Raw genomic sequence first — 24,099 nt, 5'->3', positions numbered from 1 at the left:
CAAAGAGGCAGAGTGGGAGTCTTTTGGAGGTGATCAAAGTTTTGTATCCTGATTGTTATGGTGGCTGCATGACTCTACGCATCTCTCAAAACTCACAAAGGGACTTCCCTGGCAGTCCAGTGGTTAAGACTCTGTGCTTCCAATGCAAGGAGGAGTGGGTTCAATTACTGGTTAAGGAACTAAGATCCCAGATGCTGCATGGTGCCAGGAAAAAAAAAAAAAAACAACAAAAAAAGAAAACCTCACAGAACTGTACACCACAGAATGAATTTCACTGTATGTAAATTAAAAAAAAATAGTTTCAAGTTTCAGGAAAAACTAAATGCCACATTGCTGAGAGTTGGGGAAGCAGGGAACATATTCAGACACAGGCAAAGATACTCTGAGTGAAAAGCGCTTCACTTTATCCAGCAACAAAGTGAGCCTCTTCTCAAAATACATCTGATAAAACTGCTTGAAGTCAGCTGGACTCGAGCTGCATAAAAGACAGAGTGGACAGGCGTGTCTGATTGCTCACCTGCTTCTAAGAAATTACAGTCTGTGCTAGAACCAAATGCTCTGGGTTTAGTGACCCAGTATTTGAGATGATTGGTGTCTGATAATGTTCTAGGAAACCCTGTGTTCGGCAGAGTCCTGTCCCAAAAGGAATGCTCAGTTTCACACTGGTATGACTCTCACCAAGGCTCTCCATAAAGCTCACCTGAAGAACTTCAGGATCGTGCTCACTGCAGGGGACGTGACTTTGTGGTTTAGATCCTTCTTCTTTTCCCTGGAAGGTCGAATGCCAACTCTGAACATCTGCTGACTGTGCATCTTTCGTGATCAAATGTATTGTGTAAGGTCAACCGTAAAACCTAGTGATGGACTATTTCTCCGCTCACTTTATGTTGTGGAAAAAGAGAAGACCACGTAGGATGTGAGAAGATCTGACCCAGGATTACAGTGAGGCTTCAGAGCTGCCCGCATGAGCCTGATTCCAAAGAAAAACCATGCCACAGACCTGTTTTGTTCATAAACGACTTTTATTTTTGTCCTCAGTATGTGCCCTTGAAGATTCCCAAATGCCTGGAGTTTCTGACTCTCCTGGGACCAGACGTATAAGCATTGTAAGGAAACACTCAACCGTGGCTCCTCTCTCTCCTGAGCGGCTCCGTCTGAAGGCCTCAGGGAGCGGAAGCTGACACTCACGCCTCATTCCAAGATGGGTAACATGGCGAACAAAGAATTAGTAAAACACAGACTCAGTCTGCTGAGGGCTTCAAATACACATATTCTATATATATAAACCTGTTATATAGGATGTCAACGCATTGGTTTCCTTGTGATCTGCGATTTAAGTACAAAGGATAGCGATGTTGTACACTGCTGATTTCCCCTTCTCAGCCCCCCTCCCTCCCCAACATAAAGAACTGCACGAAGGTCAGGTGATCCTAAGGGTTTCTGTTGTTGTAAATATTTTGTTTCTAAAATCATTTCCCCTTCCTCCCTCCCCCCGCAAACTACCTCTGAGAGTCTGTAATGTAGCAGCACGGAACGGCCAAGGCCGGGGGCAGCGTGGAGCTAGTGGGAGAGCGAGGACAGTGCTTCCTGCTGACGGGCGCCGGACGGGCTTCTGCATTTCCACGGACAACAGAGGCTGCGACGAGAAGCAGGGAAGGTGCCGTGTGGCTTCGTCCTCCACCGAAGCGGAGGAGGCTGGCTGGACCACTGAGAAGAGCCCTAAAGGCATCGAGGTTTTGGAGACAGAGCACGGCTCCAGAAATGTCTTGGCTCAGTATTTACACAATATCTTGAAGCTGCATTTTCCTTTTAAGAAATTTATGTTTCTGAGGCTGGCCGGGGGAAAGAAGGAACTTAAAAACAAAACCAAAACAATTCCCACATATGTAAAAGTCCTGTAATATGTCTTATTCAGTTATTTTCACACACATCATTAAAAGCAGATACTGACAATGATTGGCTTCTTATTCATTTTTTGAAGAGCATGAGAAGAGAGACAGGAGAGGCGGGAGGGATGAGCTAAGGAGAGCGCCGGCCCTTCTTCAGCATCAAGTGACACTGGATGGTCTGGATTCGGTTCTTGGCGGGGACAAACTCGGGCTGCAGCTTCAGGGTAGACTCGTACCACACCAGTGCTTTCTCAAACTCTTCCTGTGAGGGGCAGAGGGACAGAGTGAGAGGGGTATGGCCACCAGACTCAACAGATGTGGTGACGTCTTTTTTCCTGAAGAGCGCGTCTGTGGCGGTGACGGTCCTGCGGTATTCTCTCAGTGCATCTAAATCTGAGGAAAACTGAGGTGCAGGGACAACTGCCTCCACCCTGAGGCCACAGACTGAGAGAACTATGGCGCAGCCCAGGAGCCAGAGGCAAAGGGGGCCCAGCTCTGCAGAGACCTGGCCCCACGACGGAGCAACAGCAGGAGCCACTGTCACCGAGCCCTGCTGCGCGCCAGGGGCAGAGCTAGGTGCTGCGTGGAATCCCTTCCTGTAATCCTCACAGAAACCTCTAGAACTATGTCTAGCAAAAGCTTATTTTGCATCTGTTTGAATTTTCTACTGTAACTGGAAAGAAGTCAGGTCAGGTATCTCAATTAGACTTATAAATTTTGAAGCCGTTTCTTATTCTCCCTAACACTTGAAAAAAATGAACGTGGTTTGGAAATGATCACTGCCACACAGAAGGCGTTCGCCTTTTACTTAGACTAACACTCCCGAAGAAGAGCCCGAGTCTACCGCTTAAATGACTCCTTCCAGCCAAATGAGAGGCAGAATTCCTCATTCATAGCAGCAAATTTTGCATTTACTGGGAACGAAAATAGATTCTTCAATTTTAAGAAGCAGAGAGGAAAATCTGCACATTCAGCAAGACCTACCTGGCCAAATTAAATTTCCTGCCTTTGAAGTCAAGGATGACACACAAAACTTGGAGCCTGAATCTGCTCGTTATGTTAACCTTTATCAAGAGCACCTTGGAAAGAGCCTCATGTGGGACCCTAAACTTGGATGAAAGTGGATGGCATGACTCTTATGTTAGATTCAGCTATGACAGCTTCTGGGGGACCCCTGGGACTTTGAGTTCCGAAACTGGTCCTTCTTCTGACCCCAACAGGGTTCTGGATGATGGCTTTGCCATTTTGGCTGTAAATGGTATCCCAGGGAACTAGTGGCATTCCGCCAATCATTAAACCTTTGGTGAGCACCTACTTACTATGTGCCAAACCCTGTGAAGTGCGAGGAACAGGGAGATGAAGAGGAGTCTCTCTTCTAAGGAGCTCCTGGTCTGGTGGGAGAGACCAATACTCAAAACAAAAGTTATAAAACTAAGGTGAAGAGACAAGAAGAGAAATCCGCACAGGGCACCATGGGAGCAATCCTGGGGACCTGGCCTGACCTGGCAGTGAGCGGGCCCGAGTGTGTGTGTCCACCTGGAGTGTGAGGGAAGGCTTTTCTGGAACAAGTGTAGTCTTCAGAAAAGTGTAGGTCAATGGGCCTGTTAGTGTTAAATTCATGGTGAGGAACTACACAGTTGCAAATACTTGGGTGAGTTTACTGTGTTTTTAAAAAAACTTACAAACCCCCCTGCTAAGTCGCTTCAGTCGTGTCCGACTCTGTGCGACCCCAGAGACAGCAGCCCACCAGGCTTCCCCGTCCCTGGGATTCTCCAGGAAAGAACACTGGAGTGAGTTGCCATTTCTTTCTCCAATGCATGAAAGTGAAAAGTGAAAGTGAAGTCGCTCAGTCATTCCTGACCCTTAGCGACCCCATGGACTGCAGCCTACCAGGCTCCTCTGTCCATGGATTTTCCAGGCAAGAGTACTGGAGTGGGGTGCCATTGCCTTCTCCGACAAACCCCCCTGCCATGAATTATACCTGTGGTGGAGAGCTGCAACTTTAGACACAAAGCTTACAGAAACCAGAGGACACTGAGACTCAGAGGGTTTGGAACTAGAGATGTGGCCCTGACAGAATGCAGCAGGGGTGGTCCGCGCCGCTTCCAGGCCAACCTCACCATCGCCACGTATACGTTGCCCAGCGTGAAGTGGTTGACGGCGAAGTGCGGCGCGATCTCCACCGCCATGGTGGCCACGATGACGGCGTCGTTCCAGAGCTTGGCGTTGTGCAGGATGTTGGCCAGGCTGATGAGGGGCACGTCCTGGGAGAGGAGGGAGAAGGCGGGAAGGGAAGAATGTTGGTTTCTGGGCTTTCACTCGTGGCTGTGGTGACCATAAGCAAAGTGGTCAGTGTTCCCTGGTGAATGACAGAGTCGTGCAGCTTGACGTGGGGGCTTCTGTCTGCTGTGGGTCTGTGAGGGGGAAGGAGCGTGTGCCAGCCCAGCCGTGCAGCACTTCTCTCATTGAGAGAGTCTTGCCTCAAAAAACAAACGAAACTGTCAGCTGGGTGAACAACCTGCTGAGTGAGGCAGCTGCTTTCCATCGTGGTGCCAGCTCCAGGTCACACTGCAGCTTGTGAGGAGTAGCTGGTGGCCAGCCTCTGTCCACAGTCCACACTGAGGCTCACTGTCACAGAGCCGAGCTGTTCTCTGCAAGGACCACAGCGCCCTCTGAGGCAGGGCTGGCGCGCTGTGGCCATAGGCCACGTCCAGCCTGCTACCCGACTCTGTAGCTTTTTATAGGACTTCATCATTCCCATTCCCCGAGGTACTTCTGTGGCTGTTTTCACGCTATCATGGCAGAACTGAGTGGCTGCAAGAGGCAGGCTAGCCTCACAGCCTAAATTTGTACTATCTGGCCCTTCACAGAAAAGTTCCCTGACCCCTGATCCAGCGTCCTGGCCCTTCCTGTTGCAGAGCCTAGTGATAGCCTAGAAGTATAGAGCACAGGATGATGGGCTGAAAAAGTTGCAGTATTATTATCACAAATATTAATTCCCTTTAGATGTGTGCTCAGTCGCTTCAGTAGTGTCCAACTCTTTGTAACCCTATGGACTGTAGCCTGCCAGGCTCCTCTGTCCATGGGATTCTCCAGGCGAGAACACTGGAGTGGGCTGCCATGCCCTCCTCCAGGGGATCTTCCGGGCCCAGGCATAGAACCCAAGTCTCCCGTGTTTCCTGCATCGGCAGGCGGGCTCTTTACCACTGGTGCCACCTGGGAAGCACCCTTTAGACGTGTAACCTGAGACACTGGTGTCTATATTCCATTGTTCGGTATCCCTGGGCTCTTCTGTAGGAAAAGACCCATGTTTGTCCTTGCTCGACACCCAGAGACACGGCACTATATGAGGTCACAGAGGTGGAAGAACCTGCCTGAGGTTACAGAGGTCCTGAGAGGTCACAGGTAATCACAAAGGCAGTGAGAGGCGGAGCTGCCCTTAGAGCTGCGTTTACGACTCAGCCGTGCCTGTTCCTGATACAGTGTTTTTCCGGGATCCTGAAGCCCTTCCCCGACGCCCCCTCTTGCTGAGGTGGGGAGGCCACAACAGTGGGCGAAACTCAGGCTTGTGGCAGCACAAGTGGGTCGCTAAGTTTCCCACCCTTAGCCTTTTGCTGCTTTCTGAGCATGAGGAAGGTTGATAAAAACTCAGAATAAACCAGTGGGCACAGGAAACGACTGAGGGATGGAAACTCACGCCCTCGGAGCCCCACTCACCTTCATCTGGTGCGGAGCATAATGGAGGGCCTGGCGTAGGCAGTCAATCGCCTTCTTCCCTTGGCCTTTCACTCTCCAGTAGAGGGCTGCCATGCTGGAAAGGACCCAGGACGTCTGGTTCTACAAAGGAAAAGTCACTTAAAGCCTCTTAAATAACATACTAATTTACCACCAAGATTAGCAATCGCAACACAAGTTAAGGACCATTTAGCTGTTTACCTGGCGCTGGTGGTCTGCCTCGCACCTTATGTTCACCCTCTCATTGACCCTAGTAACCATCCCACAAGCCTGATTCTACCAGTATAGCCTTTTTTATAAACATTTAACCTCTCCGGATCATAGTTTTCAAATCTTCAATTTCTACATAGTTTGGTTTATTAGTCTGTTTCCAATGGGTTCTGGATTTTCAGCTGTAGTTAGGGAAGTCTTGTTTACTCCAAGGTTATCAAGAATTTTTACCATGTGTTTCCCCAGAACTGCTGTAGTTTCACTTTTCACACTTAAATATTTGATCCACTTAGAATTTAACTTGGTGTAAAGTAAAAGATAAGGCTCCGATCTATTTTTTTTCCAGATGGCTAAAGCTGTCTTAATATTATTTAATGACTGATTCATCTCTCCCTCACTGTGACGCTACCTTTATTATACACAAAACCTTAGTTACTAATTCAGGTCTGTGTGCTCAGTTGTGTCTAACTCTTTGCAAACTGTAGCCTGTGAGGCTTCTCTGTCCATGGAGTTTTTCAGGCATGAGTACTGGAGTGGGTTGCCATTTCTTCCTCTGGAGGATCTTCTTGACCCAGGGGTCACACCTGTTGTCTCCTGCGTCTCTTGCATTGGCACATGGATTCTTTACCACTGTGCCTCCTGGGAAGCCCATAATTTAGGCCTAATATTGGGTTAATCTACATCTAATTTTTAATTTCCCTATTTCATTTATCCCTTTTGATGGATGTTTCTAATTCCCAGCCATTCTGGTTGAGGCAACTGGAAAACTTACTCTGCTTCCTATCTTATTTTTGTTCTTTCAATCTATTTTTCTTTTGGTAATTCTATGATTTTTCATTGGCGGGGCACATAGGGTGATATAAATACTATTTCCTGCCTTGTTTTTGTGTTGGTTCTACATGTAAATATATTCCTTGATCATTGACATTACTTTTGTGTGCCTTCCCTAGTCATCTTTTGGTTGGCTAAAGTTTATCTTTTAATAGTTTTCTTAAGAAGGGTTAATAGGAATATTTTTCCCCGAGATTGTTGTCTTGGGGTGAATTGTGTCTGCTCAGAGTCATATGTTGAAGTCTCAATCCCTGGTATCTCAGAATGCAACTGTATTTAGAAATAAAGTCTTTAGAGAGCAGACTAAGTTAAAAATGAGGTCATTACTGTAGGGCCCTAATCTAATGTAACTGGCTTTCCAGGTGGCTCAGCAGTAAAGAATTCACCTGCAATGCAGGCGATGTGTGTTCGATCCCTGGGTCGGGAAGATCCCCTGAAGGAGGAAATGGCAACCCACTCCAGTATTCTTGCCAGGGGAGCCTGGTGGACTACAGTCCATGGGGTGGCAAAAGAGTCGGACATGACTTAGTGACTAAACAAAATCTAATGTAAGTGGATTTATAGAAGAGAAGAGGAGGAGATACATCAGAGTCCTCTGTGCAGACGATGACCACTTGAACAGCTGCCTAGAGGGTAGCCAGCTGCAAGCCAAGGAGAGAGGCCTCAGAAGAAAACAACCCTGCTGGTACCTGGATCCCCAACTTGTAGCCTCCGGCACTGAGAGGATACATTTCTGTTAAGTCACCCTGCCGGCAGTAGTAGAAGAAGAAGAAATGAAGGAGAAGGCAATGGCAACCCACTCTAGTACTCTTGCCTGGAAAATCCCATGGACAGAGAAGCCTGGTAGGCTGCAGTCCATGGGGTCGCTAAGAGTTGGGACATGACTGAGCGACTTCACTTTCACTTTTCACTTTCATGCCTTGAAGAAGGAAATGGCAACCCACTCCAGTGTTCTTGCCTGGAGAATCCCAGGGACGGAGGAGCCTGGTGGGCTGCTGTCTATGGGGTTGCACAGAGTCAGACATGACTGAAGCGACTTAGCAGCAGCAGCAGCTGGCCATATTGTTATGGCAGCCCTAACAAACTAATCCAATCGTATACATTCAGAACTTTGTAGCCTTTATGCCTGAAACACAGCTGGCTGGATATAACCGTGGCCCATTCTTTCCTTGAATAATCTGCTGGCATTGCTCCACTGCTTCTTGGTGTGAGTGGGGTTGCACACAACTCTGAAGCTAGCCTGATGTATCCCTCCTCCTCAATGGCTTGATCCTTCTGACTGGCTTATCAAAAGGATTCTTTTGTTGTGTTTTTGTTTTTAAAGAAAATAAAATTACCTTTCTTTACTGCCAACATCTGACACATTCCAAAGAACATACCTGGAGTAGGAGATGGCAACCCACTCCAGTATTGCCTGAAAAATTCCGTGGGCAGAGGAGTCTGGCGGGCTACAGTCCATGGGGTCACAAAGAGTCGGATGTGACTGAGTGACTAACACACTCACTGCCAATATATGACACACTCCAAGGAACACATATATATAGGTTATATATGTGTGTTATAAATATACACATAGATAATATGTAATTACATAAAATATACACTTTTGCTGTAAAGCATAAAATAATAAATATCCCAGAAACTACTACCCTCCTAAGATTCCCCCATGAGGCTGAACATAGTTTTTAGTTCATGCAGTCGCCTCACCCACTAGGTGAACGTACTGTAATGTGTTATGTTTCCTGTAAATGGAGGCGCGGGGTGGCGAGTTACCGTGCGTCTACCTGCGTGTCCTTTCACGGTGCGTCCTCCTGGCTTTGCTCCAGAGGCACACGTTATCCCAAGTGTTGTGTTTATGACCCCACCGCTCTTTTTAAACACTGTTCTATCACACACATACACATATTTACCCCAACAATGCAACGCTTAGTTTACTTCTTCCTGTGCATTGTAAACATGGTATAATACTGTAAGCAGTCTTCTGGGACTTGGGGGTTTTTACTCAACACTCTTAAGCACTCCATGTTGCTAAATGTAGTTCTTAGTTCACTCAATTTCCTTTATACACAATTAAATGTCCATTAAGTGAATATACCGTAATGTGTTTATCCGTTTTCTGTAAATGGGGGGAGGGGTTTGAGTTACTTCCTGTTGTCAATAAATGTGCAAAGAGTTTCTCTAGTCTGTATACATGGGAGTGGAACTGCTACATCCCAGATGTGCAAACATCCAGGAGAAAGCTAAACTGCTTCCTAAAGGTGTTACGACAAGTTACAGTCCTATCAGCAATGTTTAAAAGTGCCTCCTGCTTTCTAGCCTTTCTAATTCTTAGTATTATCAGTGGGGGTGAAACGGTATCTTACTGTAGCCTTAATTTGCATTTTCCTATTAGTGAGATTGAGAACTGTTTCTTCTTTATTGGTCATAAACACATTGGTCTTATTGTTTTCTGTCAAATGTCTGTTAATATCTTTTCTATACCTTTTTTCTATCTCGTTTATCTTTCTCATCACTTTATTTCCATGCTCTGCATATTAATCCTTATAAGCTAAGTGTGTTACATGAATTTTCCTTACTCTGGCTTTTTAATTTAAAAAAATGTCTTTAATTAAAACATTTTAAACTTTAATGTAGTTGAACTTATTAACATTCTCTTCTCTGGCTTGTGCTTTTATTATCTTCTTCAAGAAATCTTTTTGTACTTCAAGGCCAGAAAGATCATCTCTCATATTTTAAAGTTTTGTTTTTGATGTCTGAGTCCTTAATTCATGTGGAATTCATTTTTTGTGTAGGATGTGAGGGGCCGACTGAAATTAAGTAACTGCCCTAGAAAGCTTCCTGAATAGCCCTCACCTCCCCAATGATCTTGCATAGCTCTATGTAAGCTGGAGACTTATACAGGCTTTTATTCACCTTTGTTATTTTTGTTTATTCCTTGAGTAAATGGCATGTTTTATTTTACAATTTTTCATAAAAGTAGGGCGATTCTCACAACCTTATTCTTTTCATGAATGTCATATCTATTTTTTACCCTTCCATATAAATATGTAAAGATCTGGTATTCAAAAAAGCCATAAAAACAAAACAAAACAAAAACCAAAACCCTGTTATTTTGATCATAACAGAACTGACTCTATAAGTCAAACTGTGGAAAACGGATGTGTTTATGGTGTGTGTCTTATCTGTGAACATTACATGCCCTTCTGCTTATTTAGGGCTTTTAAAATGTCTTTCAGTAAAGTTTTATCACTTTCTGCACGTAGGCCTTACGACTTTCTGGTTAGATTTAGTACTGGGAATTTTATATAAATTTTTTGGAGGAGAACATTATATTTTTGTAACAAAGTAAATACATGTTAAAATTATGTTTTCTAATATTTATTGCTGCTGTATAGAAATATAACATTTTTATTTACTGACTTTACAGGCAACTACCTTGATAACACATTGTTACTTCTAAAAATTTGTGTGTAGATTCTTTTAGGTTTGCTATGCAGATAATAAAAGCCTCTTGATGAAAGTGAAAGTGGAGAGTGAAAAAGTTGGCTTAAAGCTCAACATTCAGAAAACAAAGATCATGGCATGCGGTCCCATCGCTTCTTGGAAAATAGTTGGAGAAACAGTGTCAGACTTTATTTTTTTGGGCTCCAAAATCACTGCAGATGGTGACTGCGGCCATGAAATTAAAAGACGCTTACTCCTTGGAAGGAAAGTTATGACCAACCTAGAGAGCATATTCAAAAGCAGAGACATTACTTTGCCAACAAAGGTCCGTCTAGTCAAGGCTATGGTTTTTCCAGTGGTCATGTATGGATGTGAGAGTTGGCCTGTGAAGAAGGCTGAGCGCTGAAGAATTGATGCTTTTGAACTGTGGTGTTGGAGAAGACTCTTGAGAGTCCCTTGGACTGCAAGGAGATCCAACCACTCCATTTTGAAGGAGATCAGCCCTGGGATTTCTTTGGAAGGAATGATGCTAAAGCTGAAACTCCAGTACTTTGGCCACCTCATGCGAAGAGTTGACTCACCGGAAAAGACCTGATGCTGGGAGGGATTGGGGGCAGGAGGAGAAGGGGACGACAGAGGATGAGATGGCTGGATGGCATCACTGACTCGATGGACGTGAGTCTGAGTGAACTCCGGGAGTTGGTGATGGACAGGGAGGCCTGGTGTGCTTCGATTCTTGGGGTCGCAAAGAGTTGGACACGACTGAGCGACTGAACTGAACTGAACTGACTGACGCAGATAATCACATCATTTCTGAACAATGTGTTTTTTTTTTTCCTAATACTTATGCTAGGACTTTCAGTACAATGCTGAGAAGAAGGGGTAATGGTGGGCATTACCAGTTCAGTTCAGTCCTGACTTCAAAGAATTATTTAAAATATTTCTCCCATTAAGGATTATCTTTGATAAAAATGTTTTGTGGATTTTTCTCATCAGATTAAAGAAATTCTTCTCTATTCTTAATTTGCATTACCTTTAGTTTATGAATGTACTGAATTTTATCAAATGCAATCTACTGAAATGATTTCATAATTTTTCTCCTTTAATTTGGGTGAGGTCTAGCTTCTCCTGAAGCTAGACCACAGACTAATACTTATGAATATAAATTCAAATGGACTGACTGGCTTATCAGCAGCAGAAAAAGGTGTGTGTGTGTTGGTTTGTCAGTTTGTTTCATTAAATCAATCATTTTCTTCTTTATATATTTTGAGGTTATCTTACTGGGTATGCATAAGGTTTATCAGTCAGTTCAGTTGCTAAGTAGTGTCTGACTCTGTGACCTCATGGACTGCAGCATGCCAGGCTTCCCTGTCCATCACTAAGTCCCAGAGTTTGCTCAAACTCAGGTCCATGGAGTCGGTGATGCCATCCAGCCATCTCATCCTCTGTTGTCCCTTTCTCCTGCTGCCTACAATCTTTCCCAGCATCTGGGTCTTTTCTAATGAGTCAGTTCTTTGCATCAAGTGGCCAAAGTACTGGAGCTTCAGCATCAGTCCTTCCAATGAATATTCAGGACTGATTTCCTTTAGAGTTGACTGGTTGGATATCCTTCAAGTCCAAGGGACTCTCAAGAGTCTTCTCCAACACCACAGTTCAAAAGCATCAATTCTTTGGTGCTCAGTTTTCTTTATGGTCCAGCTCTCACATCCATACATGACTACTGGAAAAACCATAGCCTTTACTGTACGGACCTCTGTTGGCAAAGTAATGTTTCTGCTTTTTAATATGCTGTCTAGGTTTATCGTAACCTTTCTTCCAAGGAGCAAGCGTTTTTTAATTTCACGGCTGCAGTCACCACCTGCAGTGATTCTGGAGCCCAAGAAAATAAAGTCTGTCATGATTTCCATTGTTTTCTTATCTATTTGCTATGAAATGATGGGACTGGATGCCATGATCTTAGAGTTTTGAATGCTAAGTTTTAAGCCAACTTTTTCACTCTCCTCTTTCATCAAGAGACTCTTTAGTTCCTCTTCGCTTTCTGCCATAAGGGTGGTTTCATCTGCATATCTGAGGTTATTGATATTTCTCCTGGCAATCCTGATTCCAGCTTATGCTTCATGTAGCCTCACATTTGCATGATGTACTCTGCATATAAGTTAAATAAACAGGGTGACAGTATACATACAGCCTTGTTCTACTCCTTTCCCAACTTGGAACCAGTCTGTTGTTCCACATCTGGTTCTAACTGTTGCTTCTTGACCTGCATACAGATTTCTCAGGAGGCAGGTAAGGTGGTCTGCTATTCCCATCTCTTGAAGAATTTTCCATAGTTTGTTGTGATCCACACAAAGGTTTTAGCATAGTCAATGAAATAGAAGTAGGCATTTTTCTGGAACTCTCTTGCTTTTTTGATAATCCAGCAGATGTTGGCAATTTGATCTCTGGTTCCTCTGCCTTTTCTAAATCCAGCTTGAACATCTGGAGTTCTCAGTTCATGTACTGTTGAAGCCTAGCTTGGAGAATTTTGAGCATTACTTTGCTAGCGTGTGAGATGACTGCAATTGTACGGTAGTTTGAACATTCTTTGGCATTGCCCTTCTTTGGGACTGGAAAGAAAACTGACCTTTTCCAATACTGTGGCCACTGCTGAGTTTTCCAAATTTGCTGGCATATTGAATGTCGTACTTTCACAGCATCATCTTTTAGGATTTGAAATAGCTTAGCTGGAATTCCTTCACCTCCACTAGCTCTGTTTGTAATGATGCTTCCTAAGGCCCACTTGACTTTGCACTCCATGATGTCTGGGTCCAGGTGAGTGATCACCCCACTGTGGTTATCTGGGTCACTAAGATCTTTTTTGTATAGTTCTTCTGTGTATTATTGTCACCTCTTCTTAGTATCTTCTGCTTCTGTTTGGTTCATACGGTTTCTGTCCTTTATTGTGCCCATCTTTGCATGAAATGTTCCTTTGGTACCTCTTATTTTCTCGAAGAGATCTCTCGTCTTTCCCATTCTATTGTTTTCCTCTATTTCTTTGCATTGATCACTCAGGAAGGCTTTCTTATCTCTTCTTGCTATTCTTTGGAACTCTGCATTCAGATGAATATATCTTTCCTTTTCTCCTTTGCCTTTCGCTTCTCTTCTTTCCTCAGCTATTTGTAAGGCCTCCTGAGACAACCACCTTGCCTTTTTGCACTTCTTTTTCTGGTATATATTTCTGGTGAATTAAAGCTTTTATCATTACATGGTCATTCTCTCTGACCCTAATAATTTTTCTGCTCTGAAATATATCTTTTCAGGTAATTAATGTAACTGTCTTTACTACCTTTTGATAGTATATTCATTTTTGATTAGTATTTTCCCATTATTTTCAACATTTCTATTATGTTTTAGGTATGACTTAAAAAAATACATAGCTCCTTTAAAAAATTCCCAATTTGACATTAGTGTGATTTACATTGTAGATTATTTAAAAGACTGTTAGTATATTTCTTGGTTTCTTTTATCCAGATTTTTGAATGCTTTTTTCCTTTTTTTTTTGGTCCTTCTCTTCTTACTCCATTATTCTATCCTCACAGGTTTTGGATTTGCACATTTTTTAAAAGGTTACCCTTAAATTTCTACTCAGTTTTTAACTTAAAGTCCAAGCAACATACTAACTCACTCCTCCTGAACACGAAAAGGGCCTTTAAATACCTTAACTCTGTTCATCCCACTCTCAAATGTACATTTGTCCAGAATTTGTTTTGTCATTAAAAAAGAAACCTCAAACTGTTTTCTACAGTGTTTGTTTCGGTTTGTATACCTGTGTAATTTTATTTGCTTAGTAAATCTTCCTTTGCTTCAGATAGCTTTTCTTTAGTTATCACACAGAAAAGTTCTTTTAGGGTAGGGCTCTTGGTTAACTTTTTCCAGTTCTTTAAGTGCCTATACTCTTCTGTCATTGGAGGGGCCACAATTCTAGGGGGCCCAGTATCCTTCCAAAACTGTCATCTGGACTAGACAGTTGCTATGAAATTAAAAGACGCTTACTCCTTGGAAGGAAAGTTATGACCAACCTAGATAGCATATTCAAAAGCAGAGACATTACTTTGCCAACAAAGGTCCGTCTAGTCAAGGCTATGGTTTTTCCTGTGGTCATGTATGGATGTGAGAGTTGGACTGTGAAGAAGGCTGAGCACTGAAGAATTGATGCTTTTGAACTGTGGTGTTGGAGAAGACTCTTGAGAGTCCCTTGGACTGCAAGGAGATCCAACCAGTCCATTCTGAAGGAGATCAGCCCTGGGATTTCTTTGGAAGGAATGATGCTAGAGCTGAAACTCCAGTACTTTGGCCACCTCATGCGAAGTGTTGACTCATTGGAAAAGACTCTGATGCTGGGAGGGATCGGAGGCAGGAGGAGAAGGGGACGACAGAGGATGAGATGGCTGGATGGTATCACCGACTCAATGGACAAGAGTTTGGGTGAACTCTGGGAGTTGGTAATGAACAGGGAGGCCTGGCGTGCTGTGATTCATGGGGTCGCAAAGAGTCGGACACGACTGAGTGACTGAACTGATGAGAAACATTTAGTCACATTCCTCTATAGGTAATCTGTCCTTTCTGTCTCCATGAGGGCAGAGATCTTTGCCTGCCCTCTTAATTTTTCTTCACTGATTTATGTCAAGCCCTTGAAAAGTATTTTGCACAAAGCAGGTCTTTGCTACATATTTGTTGAATGAATGGCTGCTGTTATATTTCTTAAGCTATTTTCTTTCCAATGCATATCCAAAATTGTACAATCTTCTTTGTGAAGTTCTGGCTGAACACTGCAAACCACATTTCTCCTTTGCTAGCAGGCTTCTTGTTAAGTTCTGCAAATGTGTGCTAGGCAATTGGAAGGAGAGAAGGAGTGGGACTTTTTCTCTCAGTTGGCATTTTGTTTCAGTTGGTCATTCTGGCAGCACTTTGGGGGCAGCACTTCCAGACCCAGTGGCCAGCCCGTGCTCCCTCCTCCAAAGCATGAACTCTAGCTCACCCAGAGTTCTTGCCTGTGAACTCTAGATTTCAGAAACCCCAAGGGCTTGCCTTCCCATTCCCTACAGTGCATATCTCTGATTTACCTAAGTGCTTCTTTTTCTATTTTCAGCACTCCACCACAATGTACAGTCATGTCTTGGAGATATTGCTTGGTTACAGACCTCCACAATAAATATTGCAAAAGCGAGTCACACAAACCTTTTGGTTTCTCAGTACATACAGAAGTTATGTTCGCATTCAATACTATAGTCTGTTATGCGTGCAGTAGCCCTGTGTCTAGAAAACTATGTGCTGTTGTGTCAGTCGTTCAGTCGTTTGTGACCCCGTGGACGGGAGCCCACCAGGCTCCTCTGTCCATGGAATTCTCCAGGCAATACTGGAGTGGGTTGCCATGCCCTTCTCCAGGGTATCTTCCTGACCCAGTGATGGAACCCAGGTCTCGTGCAGGCAGATTCTTAACCATTTGAGCTACCCAGGAAGCCCTAAAAAAAAAACACCCAACAAACTATGTACATACCTTCATTAAAAATACTTCCTTGCTAAAAAATGCTAACAATCAGCTGAACCTCAGTGAGTGGTAACAGTAACATCAAAAATCACTGGTCACGGATCACCATAACAGAAGTAGTAATGAAAAGGTTCAAAGTATTGTGAGAATTACCAAAATGTGACACAGAGAAAGTGAAAATCGCACCAATAGATTTGCTCAAGACTGGGTTGCCACAAACCTTCAATTTGCAAAAAATGCAGCATCTGCCAAGCACAATAAAGCGAAGTGCAATAAAACAAGGTCTGCCTATCATCAGTTCTCTAAATTAAATTTGGTTTTTGAAATACGTAATGTTGTTTCTGTTTTCCTGACATGATCCTGACTGAAACAGATGCTCTTAAGATATCTTTCGTCTTTGCCATAATGCATCTTGGCGTGGATTTCTTTTTATTTACCCAGCTTGGGACACCTGGTGCCTCCTGAATCTGTTGATTTGCTTACTTCTTCATCTTTATAATACTCCAGGTAATTTTTTACATAAAGCTTGCAATTCACTGATTATTTGTGGCTAAATCTATCTAACTCATCCACTGGGTATATGACTTAATTACTTACACAAATATATTTTTAGTTTAAGATGTATGTAATTTTTAAAAATTTGCCTACTCATTTTTTGATATGCCATTTCTTTGCTCACCTTTGTGATTATACCTTTTAGGTGTTTTATAATGAAAATTTTCAAATGCATATACAAATAAAGGAAACAGTATAATGAATTCCATGTGCTCACCGCCTAGATTAGAAATTTACCAACAACTCATGGCCATACTCACGTACACAAGGTAGTGGCTGTCCCGTGGAATGCATTTGGGAGCACTGCCGTCTCTTCAGTTTTTTGGAATACTCTGAGAGGGGTAAGTATTAACTTTTCTTTGTACGTTTGATAGAACTGCCCTGTGAAGCCGTCTAGTCCTGGACTTTTATTTTTTGTAGTTTCTTGATTACTGATTCAATTTTAATACTAGTAGTTGGTCTGTTCGGATTATCTATTTCTTCCTGATTGAGTCGTGGAAAAGTGTATGTTTCTAGAAATTTATCCATTTCTTCTAGGTTATCCAATTTCTTGGCATATAACTGTTCATAGTATTCTCTATTTTTCTTTATTTTCATAGTATTCTCTTATGACTATTTCTGTGATATGTTTTAATTTCTCCTCTTTTATTTTTTATATGATTTGGATCCTTCTCTTTTATCCTTGATGACCCTGGATAAAGTCTTAATCACTTTTATCTTTTCAAAAAAAACCAGCTCTTGGTTTCTCTGATCTTTTCTATTGTTTTGTTTGGTCTCTACGGACTTCCCTGGTGGCTCAGACGGTAAAGCATCTGCCTACAACGCGGGAGACCCAGGTTCGATCCCTGGGTTGGGAAGATCCTCTGGAGAAGGAAACAGCAACCCACTCCAGTACTCTTGCCTGGAAAATCCCATGGATGGAGGAGCGTTGTAGGCTACAGTCCATGGGGTTGCAAAGAGTTGGACACGACTGAGTGACTTCACTTCACTTCACTTCTTCTCCTACCTTTACTATTTCCTAACTTCTTCTTCAGTTCAGTTCAGTCGCTCAGTCATGTCTGACTCTTTGTGACCCCATGAATCGCAGCACACCAGACCTCCCTGTCCATCACCAACTCCCAGAGTTTACCCAAACTCATGTCCATCAAGTCGGTGATGCCATCCAGCCATCTCATCCTCTGTCGTCCCCTTCTCCTCCTGCCCCCAATCCCTCCCAGCATCAGAGTCTTTTTCAATGAGTCAACTCTTCACATGAGGTGGCCAAAGTATTGGAGTTTCAGCTTCAGCATCAGTCCTTCCAATGAACACCCAGGACTGATCTCCTTTAGGATGGACTGGTTGGATCTCCTTGCAGTCCAAGGGACTCTCAAGAGTCTTCTCCAACACCACAGTTCAAAAGCATCAATTCTTCGGGGCTCAGCTTTCTTCACAGTCCAACTCTCACATCCACACATGACCACAGGAAAAACCATAGCCTTGACCAGATGGACCTTTGTTGGCAAAGTAATGTCTCTGCTTTTGAATATGCTATCTAGGTTGGTCATAACTTTCCTTCCAAGGAGTAAGCATCTTCTAATTTCATGGCTGCAATCACCATCTGCAGCAATTTTGGAGCCCAAAAAAATAATGTCTGACACTGTTTCCACTTTTTCCCTATCTATTTCCCATGAAGTGATGGGACCAGATGCCATGATCTTAGTTTTCTGAATGTTGAGCTTTAAGCCAACTTTTTCACTCTCCTCTTTCACTTCCATCAAGAGGCTCTTTAGTTCCTCTTCACTTTCTGCCATAAGGGTGGTGTCATCTGCATATCTGAGGTTATTGATATTTCTCCTGGCAATCTTGATTCCAGCTTGTGCTTCTTCCAGCTCAGCATTTCTCATGATGTACTCTGCATATAAGTTAAATAAGCAGGGTGACAATATACAGCCTTGACGTACTCCTTTTTCTATTTGGAACCAGTCTGTTGTTCCATGTCCACTTCTAACTGTTGTTTCCTGACCTGCATACAGGTTTCTCAAGAGGCAGGTCAGGTGGTCTGGTATTCCCATCTCTTTCAGAATTTTCCACAGTTTATTGTGATCCACACAGTCAAAGGCTTTGGCATAGTCAATAAAGCAGAAATCGATGTTTTTCTGGAACTCTCTTGCTTTTTCCATGATCCAGCGGATGTTGGATATTTGCTCTCTGGTTCCTCTGCCTTTTCTAAAACCAGCTTGAACATGAGTAAGTTCACGGTTCACATATTGCTGAACCCTGGCTTGGGGAATTTTGAGCATTACTTTACTAGCGTGTGAGATGAGTGCAATTGTGCGGTAGTTTGAGCATTCTTTGGCATTGCCTTTCTTTGGGATTGGAATGAAAACTGACCTTTTCCAGTCCTGTGGCCACTGCTGAGTTTTCCAAATTTGCTGGCATATTGAGTGCAGCACTTTCATAGCATCATCGTTCAGGATTTGAAATAGCTCAACTGGCTCTGTTTTTCTTTTTCTTTCCCAGGCAAGAATGCTGGAGTAGGTTGGCCATATCCTTCTCCAGGGGATCTTCCTGACCCAGGGGTGGAACCTGTGTCTCCTGCATTGCAGGAAGATTCTTTATCACTGAGCCACCAGGGAAGCCCTGTTTCTTTTGCTAATTCCTTTAGATGGTAGGTTATGTTGTTTTAGATTTTCTTTGTTTCTTGAGGTATGCCTGCATTGCTACAAAATTCCCTCTTGTGACTGTTATTGTTGTGTCCCAAAGACTTTGGAAAGTTGTTTATTTTCATTTGTCTCAACGTATTTTCTGATCTCCTCTTTGATTTCTTCATTGACCTGTTGGTTTTTAAGTATCCTGCTGTTAAGTCTCCATGTTTCTGTTTTTCCCATTTTTCTTTTGTAACTGATCTCTAGTTTTCATACTGTTGTGGTCAGATAAGATGCTTGATATAATTTCTATGCTCCTAAATTTCCTGGGCCTAGTTTTGTGTCCTAGCATGTGGTCCATTCGGGACAGCAGTCCATGTGCACCTGAAAACAGTGTGGATTCTGCTGTGTGGGGATGGAATGTGTGTGTGTGTGTGTGTGTGTGTGTTGCTCAGTTGTGTCCAACTCTTGCAACCCCACAGGCCGGAGACCATCAGGCCCCTCTGTCCATGGAATTCTCCAGGCAAGAATACTGGAGTGGGTAGCCATTTCCTTCTCCAGAGGATTTTCTCGATCCAGGGATTGAACCTGGGTCTCCTGCAATTCAGGCAGATTCTTTTCCATCTAAGCCACCAGGGAAGCCTGGAATGTTCTATAGATACCTATTAAAGCCAAGTGGTCTAATGTCATTTGAGGCCACTGTTTCCTTATGGATTTTCTGTCTGGATGATTAATTTGTCCACTGATGTAAGTGGGGTATTAAAGTCCCCATTATTATTGTATTACTGTCAGTCTTTCAGTTCAGTTCAGTTCAGTCGCTCAGTCGTGTTCGACTCTTTGCGACCCCATGAATCGCAGCACGCCAGGCCTCCCTGTCCCTCACCAACTCCCGGAGTTCACTCAGACTCACGTCCATCGAGTCAGTGATGCCATCCAGCCATCTCATCCTCTGTCGTCCCCTTCTCCTCCTGCCCCCAATCCCTCCCAGCATCAGGGTCTTTTCCAGTGAGTCAACTCTTCATATGAGGTGGCCAAAGTACTGGAGTTTCAGCTTTAGCATCATTTCTTCCAAAGAAATCCCAGGGCTGATCTCCTTCAGAATGGACTGGTTGGATCTCCCTGCAGTCCAAGGGACTCTCAAGAGTCTTCTCCAACACCACAGTTCAAAAGCATCGATTCTTCAGCGCTCAGACTTCTTCACAGTCCAACTCTCATATCCATACATGACCACAGGAAAAACCATGTCAATCTTTAGGTCTTCTAATATTTGCTTTATATATTTAAGTGTTCCTGTATTGAGTGCATTTATGTTTGTGAATATTATATCCTCTTCTTGTATTGATCTCTTTATCATTACATAATGCCCTTCTTTGTCTTTATTATAGACTTTGTTTTAAAGAGGAAAAGTATCTAAAGACCACAATCTGGGTACTGAGGGTGCTTACTAATACTGGGCTAGTCACAGATTCTAGTCTTTCAGCAAAATAAAGCCAGCATATGTGTAAATATATCAATTAAGTATATCAGGACTTCTTACTGACACTTTCAGTTTAAGACTAAAGATGTTTACGTCATTGTTCTCACATCTCTATGTTCTTTCACCCATACTCAAAATTCCAGTTTCCAAGTCACCAACAAAATTACTCATTTACTTTGCAGTACATACAGCTATAATCCCAAAAGAATAACATTAATATTATTAGCAACAGTACTACTGAAAACAGTATAAGGTTTTCCTTTGTTCTTAGGGTAAATTTCATTAGGGATGCACACCCAAATAACTGTGTTTTAAAGTCACTTGGAATAGCTCCTCTTGATGTGGTTCTACTACCAATGGACTGCATAGTTATGCTTAATTTTACTTTTAATTAGGAATTACCTTATTTAAAAATTTTTGTAATTATGCAAAATATTTGGTTTCAAAGTAAAAAAACGTTGATTCAAGGAAAGCTAGCTTTGTTTCCTGTCTTTTCTATCCTATTTCTATCTTTCTTCCATGGGACAGCATTTAAAATTTTTTTTTCAAAGTTAGTCTTTTCATTTGAAAATACGTTTCTTTTTACAAATATTCTCCCTCCCTACAACTTGCTATTTTAAAAAGATATAAGCAGTAATCTGAGGTATAGTTTTTTTCTATTGTTCTTTTTTTCACTTGCTGTATTCTGGAGATTATTTAATATAAGTTTATAGAGATTGTCATTCATTTTGACAGCTGCAGAAGCCTCCACTGTGTGGATTTCACACACAGTGAACAACCATAGTGGACTGTTTATTCAGTCAACTCCCTACTACTGGGCATTTGGATTGTTTTTTGCTCACTAATACAAGTCAGGCTACAATCAACAGTCTTACGCATAGGTATTTTTGTCAGATAATTTTTTTGCCATTGTATTTTTAGGAAATATTCCTAAAAGTAGGACTGCTGGATGAATGGGTAATGAATGCATAATCCTGCTAGATAAATAATTTGCTAGGCATCTATTTCCTTTCAGGTTATTCTATTTTGCATTTCTCCCAACCGTGTATGACAGTGCCAGTTTCCCCAAGGTCGCACCAAGGGTATCCTAGCAAACTTCTGAATTTTTGCCAAACAGAGGCAAGAAATATCTCAGTCTAATTTTGTTCTTTTTCTAGCTTTTTGGGATAGAAGCATAGATCACTAACTTCAGCCTGTTTTTTTAAAGTTAATATATCCATTAGTTTGTACGGCTACAAACTTGCCTCAAGCATTGCTTTAGCTACATCCCACAAGTTTTGATATACAAAATCTTTATTGTCATTCATTTAAAAATATTTTCTAATTTTGCTTTCTTCACCAAATTGTGAGTTATTCAGAAAGTGAAAGTGTTAGTTGCTCAGTCGTGACCAATTCTTTGTGACCCCGTGGACTGCAGCCCAACAGGCTCCTCTGTCCATGGAATTCTTTAAGCAAGAATACTGGATCGGGTAGCCATTCCCTTCTCCAGGGGGATCTTCTTGACCCAGGGATTGAACCTGAGTTTCCTGCACTGCCAGCAGATTCTTCACCATCTTGAGCCACCAGGGAGAGGTACAGTATTAATCTCACCAAAATCACTGGGAATTTTCTATCCTTATTTTTTTTTCTGATCTTTTTCTCTAGGTTAATTCCATTATGGTTGGAAAATAAACTCTAAATTATTTCAATGGTTTAATATTTAACTGAGGCTTAATTTATGATTCAGCTTGTGATCAGTATGGTAAATGTTCCACATAAATTTTTAAAATAGGAATTTTGTCACAGTTGAATGTGGCATGATAGAAATATCAGTTATGTCAAGTATGTATAGTCGCAAGATGTTCTATATCATATTTTTTGTCTGCTTAGTGCTGTCACCTATTAAGAGGTATGTTAAAGTTTATTTTGATCATGGATTCATTGCTCCCTTTACATCTGTCGATGTTTAATGTCTGTCTATATCATGTGAAACTATGACACTGGTTCTGTATAGATACACAATTTTCAATATTCTGGTGGACTGACCACTTTATCATTATGAATTGTCTTTATCTATAGAGTAACGCTTCCTGCCTTAAATTCTACATTGTCTGTTATTAGCATAGTTACAACAGCTTTCTTTTGATGAGTATTTATTTGATGTTATCTTTTTTCCATCTGTTTAATTTCAGCTGTTTTGTATCTTATTACAGGTGTGTTATCTGCAAACAGCATATAATTGGGTTCAACATTTTAACCTAGTGTGAGATGAGCACTCTAATTGAGGTATGTAATCCTTTTGTATTATTTACTGTGATCACTGATAAACTGGGTTTATTGCTATCACCTTACTATTTGCATTCTATTTCACCCACCTGTTTTATATTCCTTTGTCTTCCTTGCCTCCTTTATGAATTAATCAAATGTTTTTTATTCCATTTTCCCTTAATTATACATTCTTTAACTGTTCTTTTAGTGATTAGCTAAAAGTACAACATGCATATTTGATTTATTACAGACTAAAAATATAAATTATTGCTTCAATTTTATTACTTTCCTGTAATGCTAAACCCTAATATTTTGTCCATGTGTATTCATGGGAAATGAATCTTGTGTTTTCAGCTGTGTACCCCTGGAAACTTAATAAAGGCAGAATGTCACCCATGTTACTAGGCAACACTGCTTATGGTAAAGATGACCTGACTCTGAACTGCCAGTGGACTGCGATGACCTGGTAGAAAGACCCAGCTCTGAGTCTTCCCCTGTGTGACATTTCCTGTCCCTAGTTAGAACTCTTGGACTCTAGGCCACAGGACTGTTACAAGAGGCATTGGTTCTTACATGGAACTTGAGACTTCCAGGCTAGGATGGTTCCCACACTCGCCCATGTGGTCCTGATCCCTTATCCCTGAGCTGTCAACTCAGGGGTTGGAGTAGAGAACAGTCCCCAGGACTGCTGTCAGAGAGCTATGGGAACTCTTGGAGAAATACATGAAAAGCTGCCCTGCTGGCTTGCTATGTGTTCTGTATTCTCCAGAGTGAAAGCAAGACAACTACTGCTCTACTGGGTTGTGCAAACTATGAAGTATCTGTTGAGCTGGGCTTCAAACAAGAGGCAGGGTGCATTGCAGAGAGGTAGCATCAATGAAACAGACTTTCATATCCTTGGTTCAACGGCCAAAGCACCATGAAACAAATGGAACGGGAGGGAGATGCTGGGAAGACTGAAGCCTCAGTGGGGGCTGACTTTCTCAGAGACTGATGGCAAAGGCTCAACACTGTGTGACGGGATAAATCTTCCCCTTGTAGGAATGGATGAAAGCTGCAGACAAACTTATGGTAAGAGAAAACATCCCAGTTTCCATGAAATGGGAGCTGACCAGAAACCTGGCTGAAAATGGGCTGACTGGCAAGAATCATATTCCTGTGGTGTAGCTGATGCATTTGAGCCAAAGGCGGCATTGATGCCTGACAAGGGGTGGGCAGGAGACAAGCACAGGTACTCAGGACTCCGTGTGTGTGACTAGGTCTGGATCAGACAAGGGGTGGAGCAGCTTGGCTCTGACCCAAGTTGGGCTGGCTGGGGATCCAACCAGCACAAAGTAGTGCTCACAAGCCACCACCTAAAGAACTGGGGACAAAAACGGGAGAACTACCTCTGCACTAGCCCACAAGGTCAAACAGGACGGCGTGGCAACCTGGCAAACAAACAGACCGCAACGGCAATGGCGGCAGCGTGCTGTGCGTCTGGCACCGCAGGCGAGACCTCGACGGAGGCCACCACGCGAGAGTAACCTCGGCTGCAAGCTGGGCAGCTTTTTGAGGGGT

At 42.6% G+C, this 24,099-nt stretch overlaps 1 protein-coding gene and 1 non-coding gene across 6 annotated transcripts in view; one reads left to right on the top strand and one right to left on the bottom strand.

The window, feature by feature from the left end:
- Nucleotides 1–1,003: 1,003 nt before the first annotated feature.
- TTC17 (tetratricopeptide repeat domain 17) overlaps nt 1,004–24,099 on the bottom strand; it is a 126,959-nt gene continuing 103,863 nt past the window's right edge. For all 5 annotated transcript variants that reach the window (XM_015474885.3, XM_005216450.5, XM_015474886.3 and 2 more), the window contains 3 exons: nt 5,607–5,726; nt 4,010–4,153; nt 1,004–2,151 (listed from right to left, as the gene is read on the bottom strand). In XM_015474885.3, the coding sequence (XP_015330371.1) occupies nt 2,020–2,151; nt 4,010–4,153; nt 5,607–5,726 (396 nt within the window). In that variant the 3' untranslated portion in view covers nt 1,004–2,019. The remainder of the gene's footprint in view (nt 2,152–4,009; nt 4,154–5,606; nt 5,727–24,099) is intronic.
- Nucleotides 16,977–17,048, top strand: TRNAC-ACA (transfer RNA cysteine (anticodon ACA)). Its single transcript has one exon. It is a non-coding gene; the product is annotated as a tRNA-Cys (tRNA).

The sequence above is a fragment of the Bos taurus genome, chromosome 15 (genome assembly GCF_002263795.3).
Source record: "Bos taurus isolate L1 Dominette 01449 registration number 42190680 breed Hereford chromosome 15, ARS-UCD2.0, whole genome shotgun sequence".
In the NCBI taxonomy this organism is placed as follows: Eukaryota; Metazoa; Chordata; class Mammalia; order Artiodactyla; family Bovidae; genus Bos; species Bos taurus.
This window is presented reverse-complemented; position numbering and strand designations above follow the sequence as displayed.